Raw genomic sequence first — 18,407 nt, forward strand, 5'->3', positions numbered from 1 at the left:
AACATGTAAACGTTTTGGTGTTTTGTGTGACTATCAACGAGATTATTGCTGGACTCACTTGTGGTTCAAAGCAGCAGCTTCTTGGGAAATGAAAGAACTCGTAAATTACTTTTGCAGTTACCAAATTTTGGTAACTGCAAAAGTTTTTTTTCTTTGTATCCAACTTTGATAGTTAATCACATATCAAAGCTTGAAATAATCGTTTTATCTGATGTCCAGGAGCATGATGTGCCTTAAACTATAATTGCATTGTTGTTTTCAGTCACTCCAAAGTTGTAATTCAAGTATTTTCAAAGCCGACAAAACATTTCTTCATCACAAAAGTGGGCAGAAGAGACACAGTCTGCGTAAATTGAAGTGTTGGTTGTGCCGTGGCAAGCATTTTATTATTTCACCAAAATTGAAAACATCCGTAAGGCCATTGAAATACCTCTGAAGCAAGCTGCTGGATTACACATGTAATGATTTTTCTCCTAACTTTGTATAGGGAAAAGTCTTTGCCTGGATCATGACAAAGAGCCAAGGACTGTGACACCATGATAAATTTAAGATATAACCATGACGAATGAAGCCTAGATGGTAAACCTGCCAGGTGGTTATTGATGTGTGTAGAAGGGAGCATGTTTCATTTTTTACCAAACAGCAGGCTAATGGATGAGGACTCTAACCTGTCTGATTCCAGTAAAGGATGGGACAAAACCCTAAGCACTGACATAGAAGCATTTGAGGCCAATTAACACCACTGAAACATTAGGCCTAGAGACCAGGGTTATTTATCTCGCAACTCAAAGTAATGGATATTATGCCTGGCCTACTTTAGGCAGTATTCGGGCATGCTAATGATAGTTGTTTATCTTGGAGCAGACATAGTATTTAATTTGTGTTTTTTTACAACGTTTTGATATGTCATAATGGGGAAGGCACAGGTGAACTCAGGTTACACTTGCATGAAATTCAGACTTTACTAAAAGATGTTTTATATCAGCCTTGCTGTTACCACTAAGATAAAATGTTCTGTTTTTCACACCTTTGCTCATTTATTCTCGTTAGTAGTTCTTCTTATTTTTGAAGGCAAAAACAAGCCAGTACTTCAACATGTACAACCTTTATATTTACAGACAGTTTAGATGAGTAAAGAACTTTACATACCTGCCATGTTTAGTTGCATAGTTGTTTTTTATTGTTATTATTATTTTTTTTAGTTTGTTAGTGATTTATTCCTGTACTTTGTTTTATTTTTAAAGATTCATCTCTGTACGTTTAATGAAATTGTTGGTTTCCAAGCATAAGATCAACCACTTATGTTGAATTGACATAATGCCACATGTGTAGTAGTCATTAAACACGTTCACACTGAAGCAGTCAGATTGTTAAGTAGCATCTTTTCACAGCACTTACACCGTGGTATAATTAACTTTTATGAACTATTAAAGTTGAGCCCATACAATAAATGTGGAGAAAATGGCATTCATTGAATTAGTCTGTGAGTGTTTTGTCATTAAGTATGCATACTGCTACACTGTGCTAAACGCTACTAATTAAAACGTGTGAAACACAAAGATTTTATGGCTGTAGCCCTCATAAAAGGAAAAATAAGTATGAGATGTCACTTATTTAAATAGAGTTTTAATAAATGTCAAATGTGAGACAGTTATTTATGCATGCAAGATTTGAGATGACAGAGAAATTGGAGCTGTCAGAGTTTCTAAATACCTAGGATACCTAGGAGGGCTAGGATTTAATTGGGTGAAGCGTGGTCAGCTATGGCGCTGAGGATTTAATGGTTTTACACCAGGGTCACATGCTAACACGTACTGTGTAGTGTTCAGTTACAAAGGAGAGTTATGGAAAGAAATTAAATTGTATTGTGTATTAATCATAAAATATTCAAGAAATAATCATTGTGAAAAACCTTTGCTGTACCAACAGGCAAATTTAATACAACCGAACTTCATGTGCAAAATGTGACTATGATGTCACGTTCTTGATATTCAGAGTCAGTTTTCCAACGTAGCTTGTTGTCCTGACGTTTGACGTAGTTGTTTTCTTTTAAAAAAAAATCAGTAATCAACAGGTGGCAGCGTCAGCATCGCTGTGAACTCTTCGTATTTGACGATCCCATTTGACTTGATGTGTGCCTCTCTGAAGAGGTCGTCCACTAGACGAGGAAGATGGAGAAAACATAAGAGCATAAGTGGATAAGCAGCCAAATCTCACCATAAATTATGGTTATAATTAGTGTTATTGCTGTTGCTATTGTGAGATATTTAACAGGGATGAAATAAAGAAAAACAATATTCACTGAAAAGAATATTTTGCAACACAACACATTATATTTCAGTCACAATATTCCCTTCCAGTATTTATCTGTGAGCTGTACTCATACTAGTTTCCTAAGGGTTTATGTCTCTTCATATCATGCACCATGGACCCTTGTTGACTTAACTACAAAAGTGTAGTTAAAGATTTTCATTCCAGTACTTTTTCATGTCTTGAAAATGTCCTGAATACTCAAAATAGTTGTCTGTTGTCTCTTCTTTTAGGAAATTGGCATTACTATCTTCTTCAGCAGTTCGGGAATCCAAAAACTTGATAAATGTCTCCCCACTGAGAAGCCTTTTGAGCTTCATTTAACTATAAACAGCTTTATGTACACAGAACCCATCCACAGACTTTGAAATACAGCTTATGTTGCTCTAAGACCCGTCACTGTGTGAATGAGGTGGCTTTGAAAAACTTAAAAATCCACCCTGGAGATTTAACCAGATATCCGAATCCCAGCAGGAGTCCTTCCATTAAAAGTCTCAGCTTGAGGTTCATATTTAACGCTTTACATCTGAAGTGAAACAAAACATCAACAAGAGAATTCACAGTGTCCTTAAATGACAGGAAGTGCAAGGGACTCATGTGTTTGGGTGCAGGCAAAAATAAAAAGCCTTCTTACTAAGTAAGACATTGTCTGTGATTTGATTAGGCGATACAAAAAGTTGTGACGCTAAATCACTTAAGCTGCATCATATGCCAATCAGTCACAGATTTTTAGTTTTTTGTGGAAATTAAAACAAAGCCTGAGGATCAAATATTCAGCAGCTTGTCAGGGGAACAAGTTCAGTACAAAGGTGGTGTCGCCCAGTCCGTCCCCCTGGTGTCACAAGACTTGTGCCCCCTGTTGGATTGACCTGTACGGTCAGACATCTGCCAGGGTTTGACTTCAGCTATGACTTCAAGGTTGAAAAAAAATTCTATAGAGGTCACAGATGATGTTACACACCTCTGTGCTGTAACCCCTTCAGAGAACAAAGCTTATAAATAGTCCTCAACATATGTCTTTGTTGACATTGCTATTGCTAGGGCTTTACTAGTATTCATAATATTCTGAAATATTTCACACAATATCTCTCTGATGGGAAAACGAATTGACACGTAATCAGCATGCAATACAACAGCAAATGCATTTCCTGACAGGAAGGAGGGAGTGGCCTTTAGTAGCCATGGAATAAATACCAGGAGAGAAACTATTGTAATTACCTATGAGATTCTGAGCTCAGCTCTAAAGACAGTCTAAAGACTTCCTGCGATTAGTCACTTTTTGAGGGGTGGGTCAGTTACTGTGTCAAGATGCAGAACACGTGTATCATTAAAGAAATCAACTGTGGAAAACTATCAGGTTCAGAGTTCATTTATAAATTCATTTTTTTCTCCTGATTCACCATTTGATATTTACTGCAGTCATAAAGTATTCAGATAAATGGTGCTTTATTGGTGTTGCGATGTTCGATACTGAAGCAAAGAATTGCTCTAACAAGTTCTTTGTACTTATAAAAATATGGAAATGGTTTATTGGTTATTTCTCTGCAAAGGTGAGAGGTGCATCTCTTTTCATCTTCCTGTGAGCAGGATTAAAACTACCAAAATGAATTTCACAAACTTTGTGGAGAGACAGACCATAGTGGTGTCCTTCCTGTCGTGCAATGCCCTACAAGCTCCGCTATTTGAGCTCAGATCGAAACGTCCTCAAGATATTTATTAGAGACCTTAAGAGTCACTTTGGATTATGAAACACTACGTAATCATCTAATATTGGCCGTATTGTTGCGAGGTATCAGTAAAAAGGCAGTAAAGACTTAACATCTCATTAATTAGAAACCTCATTTGCTCTACCTTCTTTGTTTGTGAGTTTCTCTCCTAACATGGTGAGCTTGGCCCGCAGCTCAGATGCCTCGATGTATCCCTTCTTCTGCTTGTCCGTCATCTTCAAGGCCTCCAGGATTTCCACTTTGGGATCCTCCTGTTGCATCTGTCTGTGCATTATTGACAGGAACGTAGAGAACTCCACCTCAGCAGACTTTTCTAAACACAAATGTGAAATCAGGTGGTACATTTTATTTAACCTTGACTTGATGATTAATGTAAGTTTAAAAAGAAAATGCCCTTTGCTCTTGTACTTCTTTAGGCCCTTTGTTATTTTTATTTGCTGTCTTTTCCCTGCATTTCTTAAGGATATATAGTGTTATACTGTGTGTAGCACACATTAAGAAGGCTGTAAGAAAAATGTACAAAACCACGAATTTTAAAGCACAAACACCAGTTTATGCTTCAACAGTAGTAGTAAAGACTGTCAGTGCAATTTGAAATTACTGTCATTTAAACGTCACCTCTCAGACTTGTCCCTTATGCTACACTTATGTGTCTAAACCCACAACAAGCTGTTATTCAAAGACAAAAAGACTTTGATTTACTGCATGTTATAGTTTACCAATTTTGTGGACTTGTAGATGTCTCCTGATTTCACCAGGTGTGGGGCTTGTACCCAGGCAGCGCATAACTGTGATCAGGTCATTGTTATTTATCTTGCCGTTTTGATTCTTGTCATACAATGAGAAGCACTCTTTGTACTCTGCAGTGGGGAAAACAAAGTTTTTGAATGACAGTACTTTTTTCCCCCCTTGTTGTAATTAGTGAGGAGCTTTATCACAGTAAATCTTCGGTAAACAGGAATTAATTAGACTAAAAAAGAAGAGAGTTTGGTTGTTTTGTACAAATAAATCATTTCAAACATCAGTAACAGAGTGAAACAGTGATCGAAAACATGCACCTGTAGATGAATCTTACCATTGATCTGAGCTTGTGTGAGGAATTTAGCCTGCAAAGTGACAATAGTGTGGCATCACTTGTTAGGTAAATACAGAAAAATGGTCTGTTGTGTAAGAAAATGCACAAAAAGGCTCAATGGAAAATGGAATTTCTTACCATGTCTGAGACTGCTGCGCTTCTGTTCAGGAAGAAGACAGTTTACTGCAGCCTGCGTCACCTGTCCCTCCACCTCTGTTTAAAGTCCACCACCCGTCGTAATTTAATATCTGTTGCTGTGGAAACACAGATATCGGATCCACAGCGCTGCATTGTCCTTCCTCTTACCACCCCTCCCATAAAAGGGACCGATTACTACTAGACAACTACCATATGTTACCACAGTGTCACATCATAAAAACGTTGTCTGACATCAAGTTAAAAGCAAGATTTAAAACTCCCAGATAACTTCAGATAAATATCTAAGTGATAGTATGACGTTTTTTGTTTTGTTTTTTAATTTAAAATGTACATTAAAAAAATCACATTCACCATGGAGCAATGCTATACAAATCATATTAGAATCCAAATTTTGCAATAACAAACTGTGCAGGAAAAAATATTTGCAGACATCTAAACCCACCTGTAATGATGCAAATAAATTTATACATTTATGTATTTTTTCTGGATTTGTGCTGATATTCTGTGTCACTCCATTAAGATCAAATTACCGTACAAATTAGAGACTTTTTTTTCTAAGTGAGCAAACATAGAAATTCAGCAGGGGATTAAATATACTTCAGCTTGAGGTTTATATTTAATGCTTTAGTTCTGAAGTGAAGCAAAACATCAACAAGAGAATTCACAGTGTCCTTAAAAGGCACGAGGTGCAAAAGACTCGGGTGTTTGGGTGAAGGCGAAATAGAAAGCCTTCTTACTAAGACATTGTATGGGATTCGACTAGGTGATACAAGAAGGTGTGAAAAGATGCTAAATCTCTTAAGCTGGATCATATGCCAGCCAGTCATATGACCCAGACTGACTGACCAATCAACAGAGAGCCTGTTATTTATGTAATGCTGATGTTTCATGTTAAACTGAGACTTCTTATAGTGGCCTCCACTTAAAGATTAGTCAGGTTTAATCTTATTTTAATATTTTGTCATTGTATTGCTATTTTTTTTTTACCTTTTATAAATCCATATACACTATACCGCCAAAAGTATTCACTCACCCATCCAAATCATTGAATTCAAGTGTTTCAGTCACTTCCACAGCCACACGTGTATAAAATCAAGTAACTATGCATGCAGTCCACTCATGAAATTTCCTCTATACTGAATATTCCACAGTCACTGTTAATGGTATTATAAAAAGAGGAAGCGACTGGAAACAAAAGCAACTCCACGAGGAGAGTGAGGTCAACAGATGCTTAGGCACTTAGTGTGCAGTCGATCACGACAGACCTCCAGACTTCATGTAGCCTTTAGATTAGTTCATGAACAGTGTGTAGAGAACTTCATCCAATGGGCTTCCATGGCTGAACAGCTGCATCCAAGCCTTACATCACCATCATAGACAATTTCATGCTCTCAAATACGTAGGAACAGTTTGGGGATGGCACCTTCCTGTTCCAACATGACTGTGCACCAGCGTCCACAAAGACATGGATAAGTGGATAACTTTGGCCTGCACAGAGCCATGGCCTCAACCCAATAGGGGTAAATTAGAGTGGAGACTGCAAGCCAAGGCTTCTCAGTATCTGACCTCACAAATACACTTCTTTAAGATTGTTCAAAAAGTCCCATTAACACTCCTGAACTTTGTGGAAAGCCTTTCCAGAAGAGTTGAAGCTGTAATAGCTGCAAAGGGTGGGCCAACATCATATTCAAACCCTATGGATTAAGAATGGGATGTCACTGAAATTCAAATTTGAAGGCAGATGAGTGAATACTTTCTACATTTAAAAAAAACAACTATTATTAAGGGGGGGGGGGGTTGTTTGCCATGCAACTAAATTTCTATAAATATGCATATTTTAAGATAAAGTAATATACTTATATACTGTAACTACTTCTTTTCCGACAGTCAAGACAGGACCATGTGTAACCATAGCACCTGTTTCTTCAGGGGTGTTAAAGATCAATATTACAGCATTCAGCTGTTAATAGACTGGATTCTTTGAGGTTATGCAAGGTCAGCTTTCTCTTTTTCCATTCAGGTTGCTTCGTGGCACCGTCATATGTCAGATTAATTGAATTCTTTAAAAAGAATTCATTACCAAACATTCCCAAAATGTCAATGCTCCACAGGTGTTTAAGTGGCACTTAATTCATTTGAATTAACAGCGAGGCTTGAATTTGTGCCTGACCTTAGGGTCCTGTGCAATAGATTTTTAAATGCAACACATTCACAAGTTATATTTGAATGACTGATAGCAGTCGTGAAGCAGTGATTGGTTTCTAGGTAAAATAGAACATGTGTAATGGTAATTGAGAGGTAAATAAAGGACCATAGGGGCTCACTTTGTCTTTATTGGCTAAATCCCAGTCCAGTATTTATACCTTTAATTTTAACACATTCCCATTTGGCCAAAATATTTTAAAAATGATGAACAGATTTATTCCCAATTTGCATTAGTAAATTAAACATGTATGACATGAGAATTGCAAAATCTGCCCTAATACTGATAACATGATGCATGACAGTGTGCAGTGCTGGTCTCTTTTATGATTTCTCATGCCACAAGATTCAAGCATTAAAAAAAGTCACATTGCCTAATCAAAGTGAGACAAACAGCGAAACATTTCACATACATCAATATAAAAATCTACAAAGGAGGCAAATTCCCTGCTCAGTACTGGGACAGGAGGCAGAATATCCTTGAGTTTAACAGTGAAAACCAGTGCACATCAATGAGTTTTATTAAGTGCCATAGTTAAGCACAGCTAATGTCTCTGCCACACAAAATGTGAGAAAATGTATTTTTTAAAAAGAAAGAAAAGAGAGCAGTTTCTTTCACTTATAAAAACATACAACACTGATGAACCCTTTCAGTGGCTCTTCTTTATATGCAAAGTGTAGTAGGACCAGGGCTCCGGCACATAAATGAGCCCGGGGTACTTGTTGCGTAGCAGTGGGTCATTCCACAGATAGGCCACCCACAGAGCCACAAGCAACACAGTAACACCGAAACTATAGAACAGGAACAGACCATTACTGTCGGGGCCAAGTCCTTTATGATGTTGGAATATCACCATAGCAACCATAGCAACGAAGGTGAGGAGGAAAAGTTCAGTGATTTGTCCTTCAGTGACCAAGTACCTAGAAGAAATTTTAAAAAAAGAGACAGGAGAAGTCAGAAAATCAGTGAGAACCAAATACTAAATGTCCAACAAAATATTATTATAAGGAAACTGCAATCTTTATGGAAACATCAATACTGCTATATATTGCAACAATCCTATTCACATTACTAACTATATTACCGTTTAGATGTCAGATAAGAAAAGTAATTGCTTTTCCAAAATGGCACAGGTTTCACAGGATCGTCAAAGCTGCTCTCAAGCACGTCTATATCTTTCTTTGTGTGTAAAATTCAATTTGGACAAATGTTAGATGTTTGTTTATCTGGTTTAGTCACATGTTCATTTTTGTCAGACTTTTTAGACAGAAAGAAATTGATTTTAGAAATAGGTTAGAACATACTGAAGTTCAGAATACTAAAGGTCATTCTAAAAAAATTAAAATAGTTTGGAGTGCAGAATAATTGGAGGGACTGTTCATAAGCTATTAACTTCACTTGTAGTACTGAATGTTTCCCTGGCTTTACTGTGAGCGTGTGAGCGTTACTGCTGTCCGTCTACTCTTTTCTTTATCTCAGTTAGTTTAGATTATGAAAGTTATTTGTAATCATCCCAATTAGTGTTAAGCATTTCTTCTCTAAAGCCCATGATTAGACTTCAGATGTCCTTCACAGTTTTCATCACTTTAATAACAACTGAATGTATTCATGGTGAGTTTGTGTGTCTGGTAATCTATGTAGTGTGTCTAAAGGATAGACTGACCAATAGTAGAGAGCGCTTGGTCCCAGCAACAGCCAACCAGCAAGAGGAACCTTTTTCTGTTCTTCACCACTGGAGAAGCAACCAGTGAAGTAGATGAACAGAATGATAAAGAAAGGAATATACCTGGCAAAAAAAAAGAAGCAAACCCTTATCCTCTGCACAGGATGAACATTATGTTCAAGTACATCTTTATAAACGGGCAATGAAAAATATTATTGAGCTCGGCTCAAGGTTACCTTTAAAACCTAAAAAAAAGTAAACAGTATTTAACAAACCACAAAAGCGGAAGGAGAAAAAAAAACCATTTTGTTTAGACATGGTAACGATAATGAGGTCATTTGTTTAACTTAACATCAGCAAGAATTATTAGTACATTTTTAAGGAGTGAATTAAAATGAAAGTGGCAATGTAGCAGAACAGTTGTAAAAATAAAAGAATCTAATCGCTGATCAAAGTTACTAAAAACAAGATGGAAAAAAATGTAATAAAATAAACTGCATTTTATTTTCAGAGTAAATATTACAGGGATGTGCTGTACATGGTCAGTTAATAACACCTCTGAAATCTATTAAACTGTCAGCTGGTCTCAAGCTAGAGTCTTTCATACCACCCAGAGTTTGTAATTATTATTGATGGTTCTTATTTGTGTAAATTTAGTCCGACTGTAAATGTTTCATCTCCTGTAAAACGATTATCTCCATTTGGATGAGCCCAAAGATTTAAAAGGAACATTATTTTCCCATCAGGTCCACTTATTTCCTCCATTAACGGCTTTTCATTATATTTGTCAAACTAATTTGACGAGAACAGCAAGTGACTATATGAGTTTAACATAGTCTCTGCTCATATTCCTGCTTCCTTAACAACAACACCGATTTTTGCGTACTATTAGTGTATCACAAATCACATCAGTACTACAATTTATGCTTGCAACTTAGAATTCAAAGGATCCTGGATATGTGTACGAAAGTGCACATATCCAGGTTTGTGTACTCATTTATATTTTCATGTTTAAAAGATTATGTTCTTCATATTAAAACATAAATAAAAGAATATGTATAAAAGTAACCTGTTGGTTTTGGGGCCAAGGCACTGAACAGTTCACAGCTGCACCTTCCCTCGTGTCCTGTCATCTGTCACAAAGCAGTTCAACCCTTCATGAGGCTGCTTATGTAACGCCTGAGCAAAGGGAGCTTAAACACTGTCTCAACTCACTCATCTAATTTTATATGAGTTCTTTGGCAGCACCGGTGAGCAAGGGGGTAAAAAGACAACTACAGTACAGTTCATCCTGATTCAACATATTAGCAATCTCCCTACTCACCCTCTATCTTCTTTCCAGAACTGCAATACTCAAACCACACCCATATCTGCATTACTGAGCGAACAGCAGACTCGTCCACTGAAAACTGTAATTCCTTTACCTCAGCAGTGAAAATGCAATGCTGGAACATTATGAGGGGAATAAAACATAAACAAACCCATAAAACTAAAAGTCTGTGCAATAATAAGAAATAGCAGGAGAGCTATAACTCTTCATTTTAAAATAAAACCAAGTGATCTGGAAAAATTCTCAGTTTTCCTGCACGTAATAGGATTCATTTTCATTAGGATTCATTAGAGACAAAAACTGGTCACACATTAAAGCTTAATGCTAACTGTGTACAGATTTTCTCAAAATCTCTGCTCTGATTACTTTACTCGCCTTTGTATGTTTTTTCAAAACATATCCATGATAACCCCCCGCCCCACCCAAAAAAGGGGAAATTGTGGTTCATAGCGATCCATTTCTGTACATGCAACATAATTATTGTAAACATACCACATTAAGTGTCCCAGGTGTTCGTCATAATAATACAGCAGCTCAAAGGAGTCAATCTGAGGGAGAAGGACCAAATTAAATTCATTAAAACGTTCCCAGACACACAACCTTATGCTACAGTGCCACCTAGTGTTCTGGTGTGTAACGCCAACTTTATTATAGAACTCACAGAGAGCAAAACAAGATTAAATAAAACAGCTGTGAACAACATTAAATAATATAAAAATATAAGACGACACTGGCTTTACCTGAAGTGACTGTATATTAAAAATGTTATAACTAACTGAAGAAAAGATTTCACGCAATTGATGTTTTTCCAAATGTGTAAAATCACAACATTTCATGAGATGATGAGTTGTTGAAAGCTGTTGACCTGAGGACTTTAAGCATTTAATAAAGCCTCACACACACACAAAAGCTGCTGATTACAGTTGCCAATGACAGGTACGAAATCTAGAGAAATCCAAGTTCATGTTATTCTCAAATGGCAAAGAGTTGTTATCTGCACTTCCTAAGATTAAACCATTCAAAGGACTGCAATTAAAATGGTCAAATCTTACAAGTATCTAGGTATAATTATAGATCAGAATTTGTCATTTAAAACTCACATTCAAACGCTTGTGTCTAAGTTGAAACTAAACTTGGACAAAGTTACCTTTTTAGAAATCAATCTTGTTTCTTTCTCAAAGTGAGAAAACATTTAAATTTATGCACCTTTTTTTTCCTTTATTGGATTACGGCGATCTGCTTTTTATGAATGCACCAGTCCAGTACCTAAAGAGATTAGATACTATCTACCATGTTTTATTGTTGGCTGTGGAAAATGTGTACATCACTGTTCTCTGTATGCTGCTGTTAAATGGCCATCTCTGTACAGTATATCCACAGACTTTCCCATTAGTTGGTTTTTAACTATAAATCTCTCCTTGGCTCGTTTCCTCCTATCTGTGTGTTTACATGTGTTTAAACTGCAACTAATACAGCCTTCGTTCTCACAACATCATACAACTGATTGTCAGTAATGGTTGCCGTAAAGGAGTTTAAGTGCATTTCAAGAAGGGAGAGAATAACTCTTTTAGTCAGTGTGACTGTTTTAAATGTGGCTCTTAATGATCTGCTATTGCATATTTTTCCCATGTTTGTACGAATTGTTGTTATGTTGTCATGTTTTGTAACTTTTGCTGCCATGATGCCAGGTCCCTCCTGGAAATGAGATTTAAATCTTAATGACACTTTTACTTGGATAAATAAAGGAGTATAATAAAAATTGAAAAACACATATAAAAGTAGAGATCTGGAACATCAGTCGACACCTCAAAGTACTACGCTGAAAGATGAGAGCAAACGTACATTTCTGTAGGCAGTAAATGGGTTTAAACCTCACAATGAAATTCACATGAACCAGTGTAAAAAAATGTTTTTAAAAACCTTCTTTGACTCTCTGTTGGTCTAACTGTGGGGTAAGAAGTTGTGCATCAATCAGATGTTTGAACAACTACATATGAATCTTGGTTTTGTAATAAATAAGATCCGTAGTGATTTCTTCCCCTGGAATCAGCAGGGAAATAAATCAGGAACAAATCAAGCCAGGGTATAAAATCTTAACATGACTGCTGTTGTGCTGCTACATTAACCCACAGTATATAAGTGTTGACAAACACCACACTATCAACGGTACGATGTTCTGCTTCTGGTCGATGTGACAATAAAAGATGTGATGATGACGACGAAGGAGCAGAGAGAAAAATAAGCTCCCCTCCCACACAGCAGGATAAAGTCTGCTGCATCTAAACAGCTGCGGTGACGCGTGTTTCTGCGGTGTACTCTCAGTTCAAAAAGAACAGTTTTTTTAAACTGCTGAAGACAAACAATATTTTTTGTACGAGCGGCATGCACGAAGTTGTCCCACTTACATAAATAACATACAAACACACACTTTGACAACCTTCTCCATGTATTCCAGTATTCCCACTAACCCACCATGGATCTTAGCTGTTTACCATCTTACCAATGAAGCTGGTTTAAGGTCTTTGATGATGGGGTTCTCCCTCACTGATAGGTGCAGCTGATAGCCACTCAGGATGAGCCGGTGGTTGATGGAGTCTCCCACCAGGTGGATGCTGGCTCCCATGACGAACGTGATGATGCAAAGGTACACGGCTGTGTGAGACAGCACTCTTGGACTGCGCTCAATCAGCTGAATGGAGCAGAAACAAACATGTATACCTTAAAAGAGTTATTCTGGGGACACCTTTAAGAACTGGCATCAACCACAGCGCCTGTGCGTCATCTCTGAGACATTTTTTCACACAGCCTACAAGTTAATGTCCTGTTTTTCTTTTCTTGAATATGTTTTTGACTTTATGTAGGTGTGTTTGTGTTTTTATCTATTCAGCTGCACCTGCCTAGTTCTTCCTGTCTGTTAAATATAGATCTGCCTTAAAGGTAATGGATATTACGGGGCAAATAGCTTGTTTCATAACACAACCACACGGATGACCTACATCCTCTAACAAAAGCATGCAACTTGCATCATTACACTGACTAGAAGTAACACTGTCTCTTTGCCAGTCAAGCGTTGAATTATGGGTTTTTATGTTGGTTTGCAAGAACCTAAATAGTCTGCCTCAAAATGCACATAAGTGGCTACCTGATTACTTTATATCAAAGGAAAAATCATAACACAAAATTATTACACAACATTTTAACTGATGCAATTCTGATTCCTGAAACTGAGAAAAAAAATTAACCCAAAATGATGTTGGATATAATGTTGCCATGTTGAGTAACAGTCTCTTAAAGCAGGTATTAAACAAGCTCAGTAATCCCTGGAAGGTTTTTCTAACTAGGGCCTCGCCAAAATTAGATTTTTATTGGTGAAAACTAAACTATCAAAAATCAAAACATGGCCAGCAGTCACAACATGCAGAGCAGAAAAGGAATGACAAGATCTGGAATGCTGAAATCTTTGCCTCTCCTAGACTTGAGAGTCTTGAACTGTCCTAACTGTATAGGAATCACACATAAGCAATAAGATACGAAACATTAAAAGTCAGCACAGATTTCAGTCTGTAAAGCAACAGAAAACCAGATTGTCCTGATGCAACTGCAGTAAAAGCAATATTGAAATAAAGAGTTACACAGTAGGTCAAGTGTTCGCATAGAAATTATTCACTGGAGAGAATACAGAAGACCTGATGTTGTCTTCACAATCACTAAGACACTCTGCTGCATTAAGACTTGCCTTGAGCATTAGGAATGGTGTTATGACATTGTAGGCCATGTGGAAATAGTCTCCAGCACTGGGCTTGTTCAGTGGAAACCACTCCAGAGGAAGAATGATCTGAAACATATGTAAGAAAATACTGGTTTCCACTGAAATTGAAAATATTGATGTAACCATCCATTTGCCTTTTTTTCCTTCATTAGATTTAAACCACAAGAGGTACAAAGAAATTGCACTGAGCCTCCCTACCATAACAATGGGCCTTCCAAAGTCTAATATCCAGTTCTGCACAGTGAGACACAGCCACAGGTCAAAGTGGAAGCGCTGCTTTTTCTTCTGCAGCACATTTTCCTTTGAAACACCAGGAGTGCTGTAAACATACAGTAAGTCATTGTAATAGAGCAAGCATTACCAAAGCAAAGGGCAACACAGCTGCTGAGCACTTAACAGACATGTTACTGCATTTATTTCAGGTTAAAAGCACGTGGTTTCCTTACTTGAATTCGAGTATTTTATATTGATGGTAAAACTACAGCATTTTAAAATGTTATTTTAAAACACAAGTGTATTCTCTTTTCACCCCCCTTGCATCCTCCACTCTTTGATTTCAGAGTAATAATTATGCAGCAGCTGTGAAACTGCTGAACTATCCAACCTGCTGTTTATTGTGTGCAGCTGTGCAATTTCCTGTAGCATGTTGAGCACAGTCCCTATAGTTCAACATATGCACTGGGAAAGCGGGAAGATGAGTGCAGATAAATCCCCCATGGGCTTTCAGCCTTCCTCAAGGATTACAGGAATCCATCAAAACCAGTATTTACTGCAAAGAGTGCTGTGACCATCTGCATCTGCCTGAAATCCTTTTTCTTGCCATCCAGACATATTGATCATGAAGCTGCAAAAATTAATGAAGCCACACAATTTTTTTTTGCAAAACTCAGCTGCTGGGAAACTTTTGCAGCCACTTGTTGGTTTCAGTTCAACATACTGCTGCTAGTAGCAACCACTGCTGATTCAGCTTAAAGCTGTGTCAGTCTAACCTATGTGTCTAGACCAGGAATGTCAAACTCATTATATATTATGGAATATATATAGCCCACTTTGATCTTAAGTGGGCTGGACTAGTGACACTCCCCCTTTCTGTCAATGAAAAAAAAGTTCAGTTGAAGATTTCATCCCTGAGCTTTAATTAATATAAGAAAAAGAAAGGCAATTTCAATGGTACATGTCAGTTTTTCCACATGATAAAGAAATGCTGCTGTAATATATGAAAGAGATCTTTCAGCTTGACTCTTTGAGCTTAAATTGTAACAACTAAATGTGTGAAATTACAAAAGGAATTGAGGTAGCTCATTGCCCTGTGATTATAAAATTTCACAGGAGTAAGTGAGTCACAAGAACTGCCCAGTTTTTGTGGACCAATTGTAAAAGTTGTAATTACTTTGGTGTAGTAAAGATGCCCATGTGGGAGGGCTTTATTAATAGGAAAACATTCAAAACTTATGCATTTAATAGTCCAAGAATTTATGCCCTCCTTCTCATTTTCCAAAGGACCAGTAGGCCACAGTGGAGTCTTTGCAGAGCTGATTATGGCCTGTGACATTTGACAACACTGGTCTAGACCTTTAAGACACAAGTCAGGCTTTATATGACTTAAGGTCTCAAATGCTGTAGTTGCACGTGTTCTTTTCCTATAGCCCCTTTTGATTTTTTTGCTTTAACTTGACCTGATCTATTTTTTCTTCTTTTTACATGATTGTGTTTCTGGCCAGATGTCTGAAGACTGAAAACAGACTAGTTACATTCAGATCAGCTACACAGCCAGTGTGAGATTTTCCAGAGTTAGCTGGTGTTCCTGTCATGTCATCAGAAAGCCTGAAGACAAGAGCGAGGTAAATACAACAACAGGCTTCCCCGCAAGAAGCCAGGATTTTGTTTCTACAACATTTGGCTTGAAATAACGCTTAACTGGCGCTATCAAACGGAGCATGCGCGCCTCCTTGTTTTCATTTGTACGTCCAATCATTCACTTGGCGCGCAGTCCAGCCTCCAGCATCTGTTCCTGGATACATGCAGGAGAAGAAGAGATAAGCAGATCCTGTACTGTAGAAAACGTTTATTCTCGGGGTTTTACAGACGTTCGTTTCTTTAAGCTTTACGCTTTCTGTGTTTATGAACCGACTGCGCTTCAGCAAGGCGACGATAACAGCAGCGACATCTTCATGTTTAGAGTACAAACCTCTTCAGGTGTAAATCCTTGCCTTGACGCTTTCGTACAGTCTGCATCGTTGTTTCCGTGTAGGCAGCCGATGGTCCCGTTTACTGTACCTACTCATACAGCTCCGTGGTCACAGGTGTGGAAAGCTAGCAGGATTCAACTACCCTAAACATTTTTGTGTACAGTTAATGGTCACGAGCGCTGTCGCTTCCGGGCTGTCGCCTTGTTTCCGCCCATCAGGAGAATCCACCAATCAAACTGCAGCAAAGACACTAGAATTGAAGAGGGCACGCTTCACCCCGGGTTATGATTTGTAGGCTAGGCAGCTCAATTACCAACTTCAGTCTTACGGATTAAAAATTATAAAATGCAATCTTCGAAGCCTGAATAAAAAATAACAAAATAAGCAAATAAGTGAACTTATAAGGACGTTTTTTAGTCATCAAGTTCAAAGTTGTTATAATGAATGTAAGGATTCAGGAGCCACGCACATCAAAATAAAGAATTCTGTGCTTAAATAATGAATTGTATAATAAATTCTGTATTTGTAAATTCATTTTTGAATTCCTCATTAAAAAACTGATTTTCAAAATATTTAAAAAAAAAAAACAACTTCATTTCAAAAACCATTTTCGAATTCCAATTTAACTGATTTTCAAAATGCTTTTTAAAATGGCGATTCCACTCCTCATTTCAAAATCCATTTCCCTTTCCTGTTCGCTCACGGATTAGCTCAGGGATTAGCTCAGGGATTAACATTTGAATTAGCAGCTGGACTATATGGAGGGCTCTCGTGGTCCTCCATACTAAAGGGGTTAAAAACCAGGAAAACACAGTTTAAAACATACATGTTAGGTTAACGGGTGTGAATGCGAGGTGGGATTGTTGGTCCTTTGTTAGTGACCTACCCATTGTTTACCCTACCTCTCACCCAGTGTCAGCTGGGATTTCCTGCTGCTCCACTTCAATCCTGAATTATATATATATATATATATATATATATATATATATATATATATATATATATATAGTGTCCAATAACAGATATAACAGATAAACTCATATAAGGAGTTGAATATTCAGCTTATGGACCTTCTTTGGCCTCTTTTATAAAAATGTTCAGCACTCTCACATATTAGGCTGGGCTGATATTCAACCTGATATCAGTATCAACATTGACACATCAGGAAATTATTATGACTACATTACCATATGAGTAAATAACAAGCCTTAAATTTAAACATATCTGTTGTGATTTCTTTTAAATAGCTAAATATTAATGTGTTATCCTGCTGTCAGTTCATGCAAATAGCTCACAGTGATCTAATGAAGAAAGTTTGCATAAAGTCTAAGAGCATTTTGACTTGCATGTGCACATAATTGGTCTGTAAGCTCTGTTTCAAAATGATAAAAGTACACTGAAAAGTGACTGCCTGTGCAATTATTCCATGATTACATTTCATCTTATCGGTCACAAGCTGATGAAACATATGATTTGACATGCAGATCACATTCAGCTCTGCCACTTGTCTTTTAATCAGCCACTTTAAATCTGTCTGTGGCAGAATATATAGACTCATTATTTTTAAAGTGGGCATATATAACACATTAGTGAAAGAGTGCTGCTGTTTACCTTCTGGATGGTAAAACAAAAAACAGGGAAAGACAGACCTGTTCAGGACACGTACAGTATGATTAGCATTTATGGGTGAAGACAGGAGTCTAGTTTGTTAGAATTTGTGCAATATCCATTGCCAGTCCTGTAGTAATTTTGGGGTGTATTTATTCGTTCTCAGTATTAATGTACATGAAACACATACAGTATGAAATAGAACATTAGTTGACGTTGGCTGTTGCTGCTTTTCGTAGCCCAGTAATGGGTTTGTAATTGTCTCCAATGTGGATGTGTGTGTGTGTGTGTGTGTGTGTGTGTGTGGGGGGGGGGGGGGGGGGGGGTCTTTGTTTTATATTATTTTTATTACTAAACTGAAATTTTAAAATAAA

General features: G+C 37.3%; 2 protein-coding genes across 3 annotated transcripts; both read right to left on the reverse strand.

Annotated features, from left to right (window-relative positions):
• Positions 1 to 1,558: 1,558 nt before the first annotated feature.
• Positions 1,559 to 7,486, reverse strand: calml4a (calmodulin-like 4a). The gene is made up of 5 exons (XM_084939772.1): positions 5,251 to 7,486; positions 5,113 to 5,143; positions 4,757 to 4,897; positions 4,162 to 4,350; positions 1,559 to 2,158 (listed from the first exon to the last, which is right to left on the reverse strand). The coding sequence occupies exons 1-5, from the start codon at positions 5,251 to 5,253 to the stop codon at positions 2,061 to 2,063; spliced, it is 462 nt and encodes a 153-aa protein (XP_084795898.1). The 5' UTR covers positions 5,254 to 7,486; the 3' UTR covers positions 1,559 to 2,060.
• Positions 7,487 to 7,584: 98 nt separating this feature from the next.
• LOC146394039 (ceroid-lipofuscinosis neuronal protein 6 homolog) lies at positions 7,585 to 16,630 on the reverse strand. Of its 2 annotated transcripts, none has more exons than XM_084939562.1 (7): positions 16,425 to 16,630; positions 14,435 to 14,555; positions 14,204 to 14,302; positions 12,968 to 13,156; positions 10,960 to 11,015; positions 9,138 to 9,260; positions 7,585 to 8,394 (listed from the first exon to the last, which is right to left on the reverse strand). In XM_084939562.1, exons 1-7 carry the CDS (start codon positions 16,469 to 16,471, stop codon positions 8,124 to 8,126), a joined length of 906 nt encoding a protein of 301 aa, XP_084795688.1. In that variant the 5' UTR covers positions 16,472 to 16,630; the 3' UTR covers positions 7,585 to 8,123. The 2 variants fall into 2 exon arrangements, with proteins under 2 accessions (XP_084795688.1, XP_084795777.1); XM_084939651.1 differs by lacking the exon at positions 16,425 to 16,630 and adding an exon at positions 14,845 to 15,012.
• Between the last annotated feature and the right edge of the window lie 1,777 nt (positions 16,631 to 18,407).

This window comes from Perissodus microlepis, chromosome 1 (genome assembly GCF_051167445.1).
Source record: "Perissodus microlepis isolate ML-2025 ecotype Zambia chromosome 1, ASM5116744v1, whole genome shotgun sequence".
NCBI lineage: Eukaryota > Metazoa > Chordata > Actinopteri > Cichliformes > Cichlidae > Perissodus > Perissodus microlepis.